The sequence below is a fragment of the Symphodus melops genome (genome assembly GCF_947650265.1).
Source record: "Symphodus melops genome assembly, chromosome: 21".
Classification (NCBI taxonomy): Eukaryota; Metazoa; Chordata; class Actinopteri; order Labriformes; family Labridae; genus Symphodus; species Symphodus melops.
In genome coordinates this window covers 8,844,038-8,858,610 of record NC_136711.1, presented here as the reverse complement: position 1 = coordinate 8,858,610, position 14,573 = coordinate 8,844,038, and the positions used below count along the sequence as shown (strand labels likewise).

The 14,573-nt window shown below is 42.2% G+C and overlaps 1 protein-coding gene across 2 annotated transcripts; it reads left to right on the top strand.

Moving 5' to 3' along the window:
• Positions 1-212: 212 nt before the first annotated feature.
• top2a (DNA topoisomerase II alpha) lies at positions 213-13,990 on the top strand. Of its 2 annotated transcripts, none has more exons than XM_079372179.1 (35): positions 213-416; positions 2,173-2,319; positions 2,566-2,659; positions 2,747-2,810; positions 2,951-3,096; positions 3,841-3,938; positions 4,032-4,244; positions 4,618-4,791; positions 5,140-5,241; positions 5,347-5,484; positions 5,577-5,715; positions 5,801-5,958; positions 6,070-6,195; positions 6,908-7,018; positions 7,297-7,402; positions 7,538-7,647; positions 7,777-7,869; positions 7,955-8,069; positions 8,159-8,280; positions 8,466-8,614; positions 8,714-8,945; positions 9,039-9,173; positions 9,283-9,483; positions 9,560-9,755; positions 9,926-10,017; positions 10,427-10,573; positions 10,686-10,769; positions 10,944-11,147; positions 11,278-11,398; positions 12,006-12,158; positions 12,451-12,634; positions 12,770-12,825; positions 12,918-13,037; positions 13,193-13,419; positions 13,512-13,990. In XM_079372179.1, the coding sequence occupies exons 1-35, from the start codon at positions 399-401 to the stop codon at positions 13,650-13,652; spliced, it is 4,716 nt and encodes a 1,571-aa protein (XP_079228305.1). In that variant the 5' UTR covers positions 213-398; the 3' UTR covers positions 13,653-13,990. The 2 variants fall into 2 exon arrangements, with proteins under 2 accessions (XP_079228305.1, XP_079228304.1); XM_079372178.1 differs by having other exon boundaries at positions 12,003-12,158.
• Positions 13,991-14,573: the final 583 nt, after the last annotated feature.

Here is a 14,573-nt window from a genome sequence, read left to right as displayed (position 1 = left end):
TTTTTAGAGGATACTTCGTAACAATGTTCTAATACGTGTTTAGGTGTCTATTTCATTTTAACAGGTATATTTGTGATGCTTTGTTTTTAAAATGTTGAACGTTTAACAGTCTGCGGAAAAAGACCCCGGCACAGTAGGTGACGGTAAACCCTGTCAATTCCCTGAATGACACACATCCGGCCAACCGAGCGAAGAAGAAAACCTCGCCCCTTGATTGGTCAGTGTATCTGGCGGGAGCGGTTTCTTCAAAGTTTTGAATTGTTGACCACGAAACGTTTCAGTGCAGCCAGGCAGCGTTTATTATTAAAAGCAGGAGCGAGTTGTTTAGCTAGCGTTAGGAATAAATTTGTAATAAGTCACGGCGAGTACCCGGTTTGTTTTCAGGAAATAGAAGAAAAATGGCGGAACCACTGAAGGTAACTTTCTTCCTCCGATATCTTCACAAAGTTTCTCCGTGTTTGTTACCAACCATACTTGAGACTGAGCAAATGCTAACATTAACTAGCTTACAAAGGTAAGTACAACAATAAGCTGATTCTAATCACCTAAATCTACTATAACGGCATATCATCTGTCTTTAGAAACTACGGCGATGTTTTGATTAGGGACCGAAGCACTGACCAGTGCGAAGGACCCTATTGAAACCCAAATGATTATTTTTATTTATTTTTTTGTTCCGCCTCTTTGGAGCCATTTTTGACGGCTTGAACGTGAATGAAAACTCATCAAAATCTCCAACGTCATCGGGTCTGGCGAAAAAATTGATATTTTTGTCATTTCGTAAAAAAAATTGGCAAAATGACTCATTGGCGCCCCCTTCAAATTTTCAAAAGGGCCTCCGCATTGAGGTTTTTTCATCGTACGTGCACGAAAATGTTTAGGCACATTCAGCATGCGAGATCTCACATAAAATCCTCTTACACCCATAGTCAAAACCAAACAGGAAGTCCGCCATATTTTTTTTCAATGGCGAAAACTCGCGTTTCACAGGTTAGCTATTTGAACGAACTCCTACAAAAGCAATTATCCGATTGACACAATGAGAATGTCAGTGTGTTCTTGACATGTTGAAGATCTCTCGTTTTGCTCTGCACGTTATTTCGTCAAAGGGCGTGGTCATACGGACGCGTTGTTCGTCACAAACAGGAAGTAGTTTGTTATGGGCCTTAATATAGTCATACATTCATCAAACATCAAACACATGATCCCAGTGGAAAAATAAAACTTGTCATGTTGTTATAATAAGTGGGCGTGGCTAAATGACTCAGTGGCGCCCCCTTGAAATTTTCAAAAAGGTTTTTTTGTCCTACATACACAAAAAAAATTTATGCTCATTGGGCATGTCAGGAGCTACATAAAATCCTCTTACACCTATAGTCATAACCAAACAGGAAGTCTGCTATATTTTTTTGAATGCAACAAAAATGGCCGAAATTCACATTTTCACAGGTTAGCTATTTGAACGAACTCCTCCAAAAGCGTTTATCCGATCATCGTAAACTCAATGTCAGTCTGTTCTAGACATGTTGAAGATCTCTCTTTGTGCTCCGCACGTTATTTCGTCAAAGGGCGTGGCCATGGCGTACCATCACACTTTGATGTCTCGCCGCACTCCATTTTCTTAACGCTTGATGACTGTATGGCCTTTTGCTTGGCCACGTGTCGCGGCTTCACGCCCGCGGTAGCACTCTCACGGTCGCGATGCACGCCGTCATGCGCGGGGTGCTTCGGTCCCTTCATCACCGCTTGCGGTTTTAATTTTCTTCTGATTTCCTGCTGTAACACTGTAAATGTCTCAGTCTGTGAGATGAATAAAGGATTATGATAGGATCCATAATCATCAATCCCTCAACAGTTTGTCAAATCTCTTCCTATAACAAAACACGTTCCATGGATTTAGAATAAACTTCATTTAACTTTTGGTGACAAATGTTTTTCAAATCTGTTTAGATATTTATTTATCTCTGGGCACAAACATTTGGAGAGTGTTTTGCCAGTGTTTTAAATCCCATAGCGAAACAATAAAATATGTTCTTAACCACTTTTGGACAAAGCGCATACTGTACATTTATACAGGAGGGGCTATTGCAGGGTTTTTTGGTCAGTCTCAATAAGATCAATCAAACACAAAAGGGAAACCTTATTTTAAGAAACTCCTATCACTATCAACAGTCCTTCTTTGAAAACAAGCCTGTGGAGAAGACCAAGAAAGATCCGAAGCGGCTTTCAGTGGAAAGGATCTATCAAAAGAAGTCGCAGCTGGAGCACATTCTGCTCCGTCCAGACTCCTACATCGGCTCTGTAGAGCCCGTCACCCAGGTAGGAAATCACTCAGCCATATCTGATCCTTTGAAACTGACGGTCTCTGTCATGAACCTTGATTGATTTACGTCCTTGGATTCGTCACAAAGAGTTTCATGTGGGTGGAGTGGACCATTTGAGGTATTTTGAAAAGCATATTGACCCTACTGCACAGGTGCAAGATGTTAAGTTAATAATCAACGCATCAATGGTTAATGAACTGAACACATTTAAGCTCTGAGGTAACTGGTTCTCTATTCTCAGCAAATGTGGGTGTATGATGCCAAGGATGCTGAACTGAACTGCCGTGATGTGACATTTGTTCCTGGTCTTTACAAGATTTTTGATGAGATCCTTGGTGAGTGTGTGAATGTGATTTGACAGATTTTTCCTCATCCCTGCTATTGAAATCAACTCATTTCAAATGTTTATATTTTTCTTGTAGTAAATGCAGCCGACAACAAGCAGAGGGATAAGAGCATGTCCTGCATTAAGGTCAACATTGATGTGTGAGTAATGATGTAAACTAATAAAACATCCCCATTCTTAAAAAGGTCTCAACTCATAGCTTCGACTCATTTTCAAGGTGAACAGCTCTCTTTATATCTTAGTGGCACTCCACTAAATGTGTGTGTGCTTTTCCTCTCAGTGAAAACAACACCATCAGTGTGTGGAATAACGGGAAGGGTATTCCTGTGGTAGAGCACAAGGTGGAGAAGGTCTTTGTGCCTGCGCTCATCTTTGGACAGCTGCTCACCTCCAGTAACTACGACGATGACCAGAAGAAAGTCACCGGTGAGGCTGGAATGACTCTGACAACTTATTATGTTTTATACCTTTTTTTTATATATACAAATATATCAATTAATGCTGTAGGAGCCATAAATGAGGTAATGGGGCCTGTCACTCACGACTGGGTGGTGACGTGCAGGGTTCGAGGTCACGTGTTCACGTGTGGAGTTTCTATAAGGCTCACCTCCTTTTTTTGTGAATTGGAAAAGTTGTAGTAGAGAGAGGGGGCCGGGGGTTGCCGTAGTTTTTGTTGACCGTTCGCTTGATTCATTCAGCACCGGAATACAGCCATATACGTGTTCACTGATCTGCAGTGTATGTAAAACTAACGACACTCTTTTAATTAAATGCCACAAAAACGCATTTGGTTGAAGTCTGTGCTTCTGTGATAGCCGAGCAGCGCGTCATACAAATAAACCGAACCCAGGGCTTTCCTCTCCAGCGACAATAGGGCTTGGAGTCACTACAAATGCCTTTCAATGAAAATATTTTTTTTACAAATAATGTTTCTAGTTTTGGTAAATTTCAGTATCTCATCAATGAAATGCCTAAAATAAATCTAAAGAGTCCCAACAGTGGGAGTGAAATTGGCAGTTAAACTATTAAAATTACAGTAAGGAGTAATAATTACATATTTGATAAAAACACGCACAACACACAACAGCATGATGCAAGTTTTGCAAACTATGAACATTTAGTGGTGTGTATGAAGAAGTAGCATTTTTAACTCAAAATCTTGTTTTTCAGGTGGTCGCAACGGATACGGTGCTAAGCTGTGCAACATCTTCAGCACAAAGTTCACCGTAGAGACGGCCTGTAAAGAATCGAAGAAAAAATTCAAGCAGGTATGAAGGATGTTAAATCCCGTTTGTTCTTGTTTAACTGGTCATTTGTTTTGGGGGAAAATGTCACTGAAAGCACATTGTTGTTTTTCTTAGACCTGGTTCGACAACATGGGCAGGACGGAGGATCCTAAAATCACCTCCTTTGACGGAGAGGAATTTACTTGCATCACCTTCAGGCCTGACCTGCCCAAATTTAAAATGAGCATCCTGGACAGAGACACGGTGGCTCTGATGACCAGGCGAGCTTACGACATTGCCGGAGCCTCGAAGGGTGTCCGTGTGTTCTTCAATGGAAAGAAGCTGCCAGTAAGTTGCTGTCTGTTTCTGTCGTTCAACCATCTTTCCATCAGCTCTCCCTTGCCAAATAAGAACATGTTGAATTATTCTTTCAAACATCAAGTCAGTTTTAAAATGAGATGTTCTCTTTTCTAAAAAATATATTTTGGAGCATTTGAGCAACTGCATCTTAATTCTCAGAGTTTAGATTAGACATCTTTAACTTTTACAAAGTTCAGATTTAGTAGTTGAGGATGTAAATGTTACATACAGAATGGCAGAACTGCATCATTTGATTTTCTTCATTCTTTTATTTGCCAACTTGTTAACAGTTACCGCTTGGACTCTTAGTCTGCAGGGGTTCAATCATGCAGTCATTAACACCGCTGGTCTTGTATTCTAGATCACAGGCTTCCGTAACTACGTGGACATGTATTTGAAGGACAAGGTGGATGAGGTTGGCAATCCCCTCACTGTGGTCCATGAGGTTGTCAACGATCGCTGGGAGGTCTGCCTCACCATGAGTGAGAAAGGTTTCCAACAAGTCAGCTTTGTCAACAGTATTGCCACGACCAAGGTAAAAGTGTATTACATCTTTAATAATACATTGATAGAGTGTAAGAGAGTGATCGATCAAGCTTGGATTTTGAATGTTCTGCTTAACCTATTATTTAATTGTAAAAGTGCTGGAATACTGAGCGCCAATTTACATTTATCTTGTGCTGTCGGCCATGTTTAAAATTAAATTTTGGAGTAGCTACGTCTTCTTATTTTTTTTAATTTTTTTTTTAAGAGTGGATGAAGTGTACTCCAGGGTCCTTTGTCAGCTAAGTACAAGTTTGGCTGCTCTCCCGGCCACTTTGTGTCACTGTGATTAAGACTTATGACAGTTATTCTGTAAATGGGATCTTGCGTTTGTCCTCAGGGAGGGAGGCACGTTGACTATGTGGCTGACCAGGTGGTCAGCAAGATCATCGATGTAGTGAAGAGGAAGAACAAAGCGGGAGTGGCCGTCAAGCCTTTCCAGGTACAGTCATCCTATCATGAGCTCGGACTCGAGTGTGTGAAACGCGCGTGGTAACGTTGTCGTTGTTTTCGCACGTCTGAGTACGCTCCACTTCTCTGCATCCAGGTGAAGAACCACATGTGGATGTTTGTCAACTGCTTGATTGAGAACCCGACCTTTGACTCTCAGACCAAAGAGAACATGACTCTGCAGCACAAGAGCTTTGGCTCCAGCTGTCCCCTCGGTGACAAGTTCATCAAACAGGTGCTAATCCAAATGACACTGGCATTGCTTCTTTTTTTTCTTTTCATCTCTCGGATTGTGCTTATAATGCTGCATTTTCATCCTCCTTAAAGGCTACTTCCTGTGGGATTGTGGAAAGCATCATGAACTGGGTGAAGTTCAAGGCTCAGACCCAGCTCAACAAGAAATGCTCAGCTGTTAAACACAATAAAATCAAAGGGGTGCCTAAATTGGATGATGCAAACGATGCAGGTACTGTGCACAAACCTCTTTTTGTAAGCCTCATAAGAATGCAAATTAGTTGGCCTAATCCTGAAGTAAAAATGTCTTCTGACAGGTGGGAGGAACTCCATCGGCTGCACACTGATCCTCACTGAGGGAGACTCAGCCAAGACACTCGCTGTGTCTGGCTTGGGAGTGGTGGGAAGGGACCGCTACGGTGTCTTCCCTCTCAGGGGAAAAATGCTGAATGTGAGGGAGGCCTCACTCAAGCAGGTAAGGCCCCGCTGTGTCTACAAGCATTAGATCTGTAGACATTTCATCGATAAATTTGTATTTTGGGAGCTGCGAAGCATCATGAGGCTAAAATGTATTCTTCCTCTTTAGATCATGGAGAATGCTGAAATCAACAACGTCATCAAAATCCTCGGCCTTCAATACAAGAAGAACTACAGCGACCCCGAATCCCTTAAGACTCTGCGTTATGGCAAGATCATGATCATGACAGATCAGGTGTGCCAGCACCTCCAGCTGATCTTTTATTTCATCTTAGATCGGGTTGCAAAGGAGTGTTTTTGATAGATTTTTGGAAATACTCCAAATCGGATGCTTTACATTTTAATTTAACTGTATCATATCCAAGCTTAAATATAAACTTTTTTTGTCCTAAGCTGGCATCATTTTTAAATACCGGTATGTTACCCCATAATATCATCCAAATTAACTTAACCCTTTATGTAGTCCAAAGGCTAAAATATGTGGCTGCATTAGTCTTGTGCTCTGGGCTCAAAGTGTGGTCCAGGGTTCGAGAAACCATCTTTGCATGTGATGGAGAAGTGCACAGTGCATGTAGGGGGCGTGGCCTCAACAGCCCTGCAGTCCGCCGTGTGCTCTGTGCATGTGATGGAGGAATAGCATAGATATTCATATAATGCTTGAAATCTGGTTGATTTTATCAAGATTATGCTAAAATACATTTTCCCCATTATATTAAAGTTAACTGTAAAGGGCCAACCCACAATTTTATAAATTCCTGGTTTATTCCCATAAATTCTCTTGGAAAGTTTAAAAAAAATGTTGCATTCATTTACTTCACGCTTGTCTACAACATTTTCAAGTCATTTTGTATTCCACTCTTCGTGCAGTTGAAGGGATATCAATCATGATCGGATGACTTTGAATCAATTTCACTTTTCTTTCTTTCATTTCTTTCTGATTACCGCAGGATCAAGATGGCTCCCACATTAAAGGCCTGCTGATCAACTTCATCCACCATAACTGGCCGTCTTTGCTGCGCCACAACTTCCTGGAAGAGTTCATCACTCCCATCATCAAGGTATGACTTAATGACTTTGTAGGTAGTTAAGCCATGGCTGGCACGTGATTGGTTGGAAAACTACGGAAAGTGGTGAAATGATTTGGGAGAAGAGGAATAAATGTTTAAATCTGATGGGTAATGTGCAACAACACTGCCATCTGCTGTCAAAACCCAAGTAATGCGGGTCCTTAACGCTGGCGTGTTTTTTGTTCTTTTTATGATCCCAGTTGGATGGTTGTTTATTCTGTCACATATGTTCATGCTGATTCAAGCTTTTCTTATTTTACTCTCTTTAGGCGTCGAACAAGAAAAGTAATTTGTCCTTCTACAGTATCCCTGAGTTCAATGAATGGAAGGACAGCCAGTCCAACATCAAATCTTGGAAAATCAAATACTACAAAGGTTTGTTTTAAACCCCTGTGTGGTAGTAAGAGTGACAAGTAAGCAGCCCTTCATACGTGGTTAATGTCACGCTTACAGTGTTGAGGTTTATTTTGGTGCTTTATCGATCTCCCTCGTCTCCTTCGCCCCGTTCAGGTTTGGGAACCAGCACATCGCAGGAAGCCAAGGAGTACTTCTCTGATATGAAGAAACACCGAATCCCATTCAAGTACAGTGGACCTGAAGACGATGAGGCTATCACCCTTGTAAGATTTGACCCCTCTGTTTGACTCCATCCTCACCCAGCAGGGATGCTAGCATGTCAACTTCAAATGAGATGTGTCAGATATTGTGCAGTCATGTAAACTCATCATCTCACTCATGTGTGTGTCCAGGCCTTTAGCAAGAAGAAAGTTGACGAGAGGAAGGAGTGGTTGACGAGATTCATGACAAACAGGCGCCAGCGCAGGGAGCACAACCTGCCTGAGGTGACGTTCCCAACAATTCGTTAACTTTGTGTCAACGTCTCACTGCTGCTCTCTGTTCAACACTTTGTTTTGGCCCTCTTCACAGGACTACCTGTACGGCCAGGACACCAGCTCTCTCTCCTACAACGACTTTGTCAACAAAGAGCTGGTCCTTTTCTCCAACTCTGACAATGAGAGGTCAATCCCCTGCCTGGTGGACGGTGTGTGATTTAATCAAAGAAACATCTCTAACGCCGGAGCAACCCTGTGGGGTGTGAAAGTGGTCTGATGTTGTGTTTGTTTGTGTCAGGTCTGAAACCAGGCCAGAGGAAGGTTATGTTCTGTTGCTTCAAGAGGAACGACAAGCGGGAGGTGAAGGTGGCCCAGCTGGCCGGCTCTGTGGCTGAGATGTCCGCCTACCACCATGGAGAGGTGAGATGATGATAGACATACTCAAATATGTTTACAATGTTTGATGCCACATCTGATCCCTTTTTTTAATATTTCTGGTAACAAAACACGTCAGAAGTTTTAGCTTTATTTAGCAGCTCTAATACATAACATTTACTCATTTTAATACAGTTAATTTAATCCCTCCATCTCCATTCCTTCCTCAGATGTCTCTGATGATGACCATTGTCGGTTTGGCCCAGAACTTTGTGGGGAGCAACAACTTGAATCTGCTGCAGCCTCTGGGTCAGTTTGGAACCAGGCTGCACGGCGGCAAGGACTCAGCCAGCCCTCGATACATCTTCACCATGCTCAGGTCAGCAGCCTGATCACTGACTCAAAAACTTTTTTTCTCTTTTTTTTTTGCTGCCATTAAACTAAAAAAAAAAACAATCTCAATGTCTGGTTCTTGCAGCCCCCTTGCTCGCCTTATTTTCCCAGCTATTGACGACAACCTGCTCAAGTACAACTATGACGACAACCAGCGTGTAGAGCCTGAGTGGTACATTCCCATCATCCCCACCGTGCTGGTGAACGGCACCGAAGGAATCGGCACAGGCTGGGCCAGCAAGATCCCCAACTTTAACATCCGGGAGATCGTCAACAACATTCACCGCATGCTCAACGGAGAAGAGCCTCTGCCCATGGTGAGGAGGGAAACATCTCTTTAGCTCTCTTAGCCTTTTTTTTTTTTTTTTTACCTTCTAGTATTTATGCAAGGGTCTTTTTTTCTATCACAGCTTCCAAGCTACAAGGGTTTCAAAGGAACGATTGATCCGTTGACGGAAAACCAGCAATTGATCAGCGGAGAGGTGGCTATAATCGATTCCACCACAATCGAGATCTCTGAGTTGCCTGTCAAATCCTGGACACAGGTCAGAAACTAAAGCTCTGTCCATCCTCTTCACTGCTCCCTTCTCCACATGTGATTGTATTATAGACTCAAATTAATTCTTTTAATTTTATTTATTTATTTTTTGGTAGACCTACAAGGAGAATGTGCTGGAGCCGATGTTGAACGGCACAGAGAAAGTCCCTGCTCTGATCACAGACTACAAGGAGTACCACACCGACACCACCGTTCGCTTTATCGTCAAGATGACCGAAGAGAAGCTGATGGAGGCCGAGGCTGCCGGTCTCCATAAAGTGTTCAAACTTCAGAACACGCTCACCTGTAACTCAATGGTAAATACTGCAACACCAAAACACAGCTTTTCACAACCGTCCAGTACTTTGAATGTTTTTTTCTTTTCTTTCGTAGGTTCTGTTCGACCATGTGGGCAGCCTGAAGAAATACGAGTCTGTGCAGGAAATCCTCAAGGACTTCTTTGAGTTGAGGATGAAGTACTATGTGCTGAGGAAGGACTGGCTGGCAGGCATGCTGGGAGCCGAGAATGCAAAACTCAGCAACCAGGCCCGTTTCATCCTGGAGAAAATCGAGGGCACCTTGGTTATCGGTTCGTAGCTTTTTAACATGCTTTTACTACATCACAACTAATCAAGGCTTTATTTTATGACTGATTATTCTCCCAAATGTGGATAATGAGAATATTCATATCTAAGTAAACCTAGAAAGAGTCTTGAGTTTCCTTCACCGTAAGGTCTAATATTTTCTATCAACTTGTAGAGAACAAGCCGAAGAAGGAACTGATCCGCATGCTGCAGGAGATGGGCTACGACTCTGATCCAGTCAAAGTTTGGAAAGAAGCTCAAGAGAAGGTAAATCACTTCAAACTAAGACCATGAAAATGATTTAACTTTAAGTTGGAAGAACGTTTTGAACAGGTTTCAGATTACAAACTTTAAGAAATGGTCATTTATCCTGACAATGTAAACTGGCAATACGCCGTTTCTCTGAAGCCCACTGAGCAGACCTTACACCATGAACATTACAGTTGACTCTTTGTACGTGCGCATTCGGGTTCCAGCCAATAGCTATGCAAGAATGGGTGGACTGCATCAACGATGGCGGACCCCTGAGTTCAGTGTGAAAGTGAGCGCTTTCAGACGACAGGAACTTCTTTATACTTCGAGGAACTGTTGGAACCCTCCTCCTGTTTACCAACTATGAACAGTTTGAGTTCCTATAACTCCATTAAGAGGAGCCGTACTCTGTTCGTGTTCTTAGAACAATGATGTGATGGAGACTGAAGAAGAGGAAGCAGCAGAGCAGGAGGACACCAGCGGGCCAGACTACAACTACCTGCTGAGCATGCCCATGTGGTTCCTGACCAAAGAGAAGAAGGAGGAGCTTTGCAAACAGAGGGATGCTAAGGTGTGATATTCTACCATTATTATTATATGTATTCTTAAGTTTGGTTCCATCTTAGATAGCAACAGTTTAAATAGACTATCTATTTCTCTTTTAAATGACGCCTGATCTGTAGATGACGGAGCTGAACACCCTGAAGAAGAAGACCCCAGAAGACCTGTGGAAGGAGGACCTTGCTGTTTTCTCTGAGGAACTTGAGGTACTGCCTCTATCTGCCTATTATTCTCTTATTATCATATGCTCCATTATAAAATGAGGAATATATAAAGTAACCTGTCTGCATACAATCCAACCCTCTGTTTGCATCAGTTAGTTGTCTCTAGTCTTTGTCCCTCTTGAACGTTCTTGTGAAACGTTTCCTTCCTATGTTCAGAGGTTTGAGCAAAAAGAAAAAGACACTGAGAGCATGCCTGTTAAAAAGACTGGAAGGGGGAAAGCAGTGAAGGTGAAGCAGGAGACAATGCCAACGCCGGAGGGACGGCGTGTCGTCCCACGCATCACCAGCACCATGAAAGCTGAAGCGAACAAGAAGGCTGATCTGAAGAAAGGAGAAGGCAAGAGAGGCAGGAGAGTCAAGGTGTGTTCTTTGAAATGAGCATCGATCACACTCGATGATTGTTCTGTTCGTTGAAGTTCGTATATGTGCTCAGTCTGCACAGTCCGGGCGATAACATTACAGTACGCCTCACCTCTTACTATAATCACAGAGCGAAGACGTGGTGGTAAAGATGGAGTTTGGAGAAGATGCCGAGAATGCAGAGCCGAGTGAGGAGACTGGTTTGGCTGCACGACTCAGCAAGAAGACCAAAACTCAGGCAAAGGGAAAAGGTGAGACGGGCTGCTGTACCAACAAGTGGAACTCCTTTGAAGACAAAAAATGATTATGTAGTTATATCTAGAAATGACCTGAGAATAAAAATGGGCAGATTCACCTTGCATAGCCCTCAGTGCATTTCGAAAGCAAAAGTAAAAAATAATCAGCTAACTGCCCGTTACATAAGGACATCGTAATTCAGAGATTAGATAAGACTGTTAATTATATCGAGCTACAATATCTTATTCTCAGGAATCAGATCATCCTCATCATCATATATGGAGATATAAGATAAGAGTCTGTTCCTTTGACTTGTGAAACTGCTTGGGGATAGAATTTGTTTGTTTTAAGAGGGGGGTAATTCCACCTTACTGCTTGATGTTTAGATAATAAACAGACTGCAATCACCAAGGAAGGGAACAAGGCTGTTTGTCCATTTTAGCTCGCTGTAAAGGTTTTAGAATAACCTTTAAGCACATAACATTTCCAACAAACACGGCCATAAATCATGTAAAATGATTATTACAGATTTCTAAGCATTTCATATATTACCTCTAGTCTGTACCTACTTTAAGAGTGCTTCAGTTTGATTATTGTTTTTAACTTGCTTCCCTGCAGCAGCTTCACGGACGGGCAGGCAGAGCACTCTTCAGTTCAAGCCCGTTTCCAAGAAGAATCCGTGGTCTGATGACGATTCGGACGTTAAATCAGACGGTGAAATGGAGACGGAGATAGTGGTTGCCCCCAGACCGCGGGTCGAACGCAAATCTAAAGGTACACCCGAAGAGTCTCTGTGACAACTCAGTATATCCATATTGTTTGTGTGCTATCTGATTTGATCCTCTGATTTGTTTGCTTACACTAAGAGAGACTAGTCCAGGCTGTTTTCTTATTTAAACTGCTAAACAGGATGTTATCTAATCAGAAAAGTTTGTGATTATGTAACAACGGACTTCGTACAGTTAATTTCCCGATGCTCCATTATGTTAATGAACCTCTAATGAGAGCAGTTTGATTACTTATCTATTTGAGGAGATCTCCAGTTAAACTTTCTTGTTTTGTTAAGCTGCGGTGAAGTACAGCCTGTCCGACAGTGAGGATGAATTTGATGACTTGGGGAAGAAAGAAGCTCCGAAACGGAAAGCTGGGATTATTGATGATGACGATAGCAGCTTCGCTCCAGATCCCGCCACCATTGCAGACAGCGACGTGGACTCTCTTTCCCCATCTCCAAAAAAACTGGTGCCCGTGTAAGTATAACATTTAGTGTAAAAGGCTGCTTTTACATCAAGCTTTATTCCTTTTTTTTTTTTTTTTTTTTTTTTTTTAATTCAGTCAGCTTCATATATACCGGTACCTCTAAACTCATTGTCTCTTCTATGCAGGAAAACAGTTCTGAAAAGCAAATCGACAGTAAAAAAATCAGAAACCAAGTCAAGCTGTAAGTATTTTTTTTCTTTGTGCTTTCCCTATATGGCCTTTGAAGAAAAAAAAAAGTTGGTCTTTAATTATTTTCTGTTTCTTTCACTATAGCTCAGTCAGATGAGCCGGTGCCAGCACCCAAGGCTCCAGTTCAACGTAAAACCAAAGAGACTGCACCCAAGAAAGCTCCTGCTGCCAAGAAACCAGCTGCATCCAAGAAGAAGGCTGCAGGTAATGACTCAGGGGCCAGTGAGAGTTGTGCTGCACAGACTAATTGTATTATTTTTTTAAATCTATTACTTGCGATGGCGTGTAGATCTGACAAATGACAGCAATCTGGCCCATACTCTGCACAGCTACTATTCTATCCTGATCTTTCCTCATAGATGTGAAGCAGCCATCCATCCTGGATGCTCTGTCAAAGCCCAAACTCTCTTCCAAAACATCCACCAAGAACGTACCTTCATTTGACTCCAGCGACTCGGAGGCCGAAGTCAAAGTCACAAAGTCGAAGCCCATCCTCAAACGCAAACAGAACATCAGCGACGACTCCGACAGCAGCTCCGGCGACCTCATGTCTCGCCTCAAGGCCAAAAAAACGGCAGCTAGCAAGGTGGGTTTTCACACTGATTTCAGACATGTCTCTAATTAATCATGAATCACTATGAAGGTTTTTTTCAACTTATCTATACTCTGTTCTTGTAGAAAACTAAGAAGTGGGACGATGACAGCTTCCAGATTTCCGACCAGGAAGCAGCAGCTCCTGTAGCCGTGGCACGGCGTGATAATCCTGCACGTGCCCGCAAACCTGTAACCTACAACATGGATTCAGATTCAGACTTTTAAATTTGAATAACTACCATCATTTGATAGTTTTCTACCTGTCTTTTAGGTTTTGTATTACAGACAATTCTTAAATAAGTTATACATAGTTTGTGCAGATTATTAACATTAGCTTTGCTTTCATCTCCAGAAGAAGTTGCGGCTTACATAGACCTCAGATCTGTCTTTGTGATTCATTGTTCAAAAAAAAAAACAAGTCCCGACAGATCGTGCTATCTGGATATCTAGTTTTATCACCTTTTCTAATCCATTTCCTGTCCGTGCTTTGTCTTGTCCTGTAAATATTTCAATGGCTGTTCATTTTGTATTTTTGAAAATAAACTTGTTTGCATTCGTTGTAACATGTGTTTTGAGTATTCAAATAACGTGATGAGTGGGCTGGGCATCAGTAGCACGTGGAAGAAAGACTAAGGTGTAATAGGGAACATGTTTGGAGGGTAGGTGAAACTTATTTTTCAGAATGTTATGGTGGGGTAGTCAGGATTTAACTGCCTGCAAAAACCAATCAGTAATTTAAAGCTCAATAAAAACGTGTGTAATGTTTAACTGGATCAGTCACAAGAACAGAGCTTACCCTCTACATGTTGCATGCTCTCATTGGCACTTTTGTGCTGTAAACTGGTGGTACAGGAAGCTCCTTGAGAGGCTCATCAAGACTTCGCCTCTCTCGGGTAAACATCAGTCGTGTCTGGGACTCTTGATGGCTGCAGATTAGGACGTAACAGGAACTTCCTGAAACTGGTGCCGCCCTTTCAATTATAAAAAAAACAGCAAACCTCAATCTCAAATCACTCAGACTGAGAGTGAGAGGATAATCAACTGGTGAGGACACTCATTTTCTTTGGTTTGGAAGTACCTGAGTGGGGATACAGCTTTTTTTGTTTTGTTTAAGGCTTAGAGAAGTTTCAGCAGTGCACGTCTGCA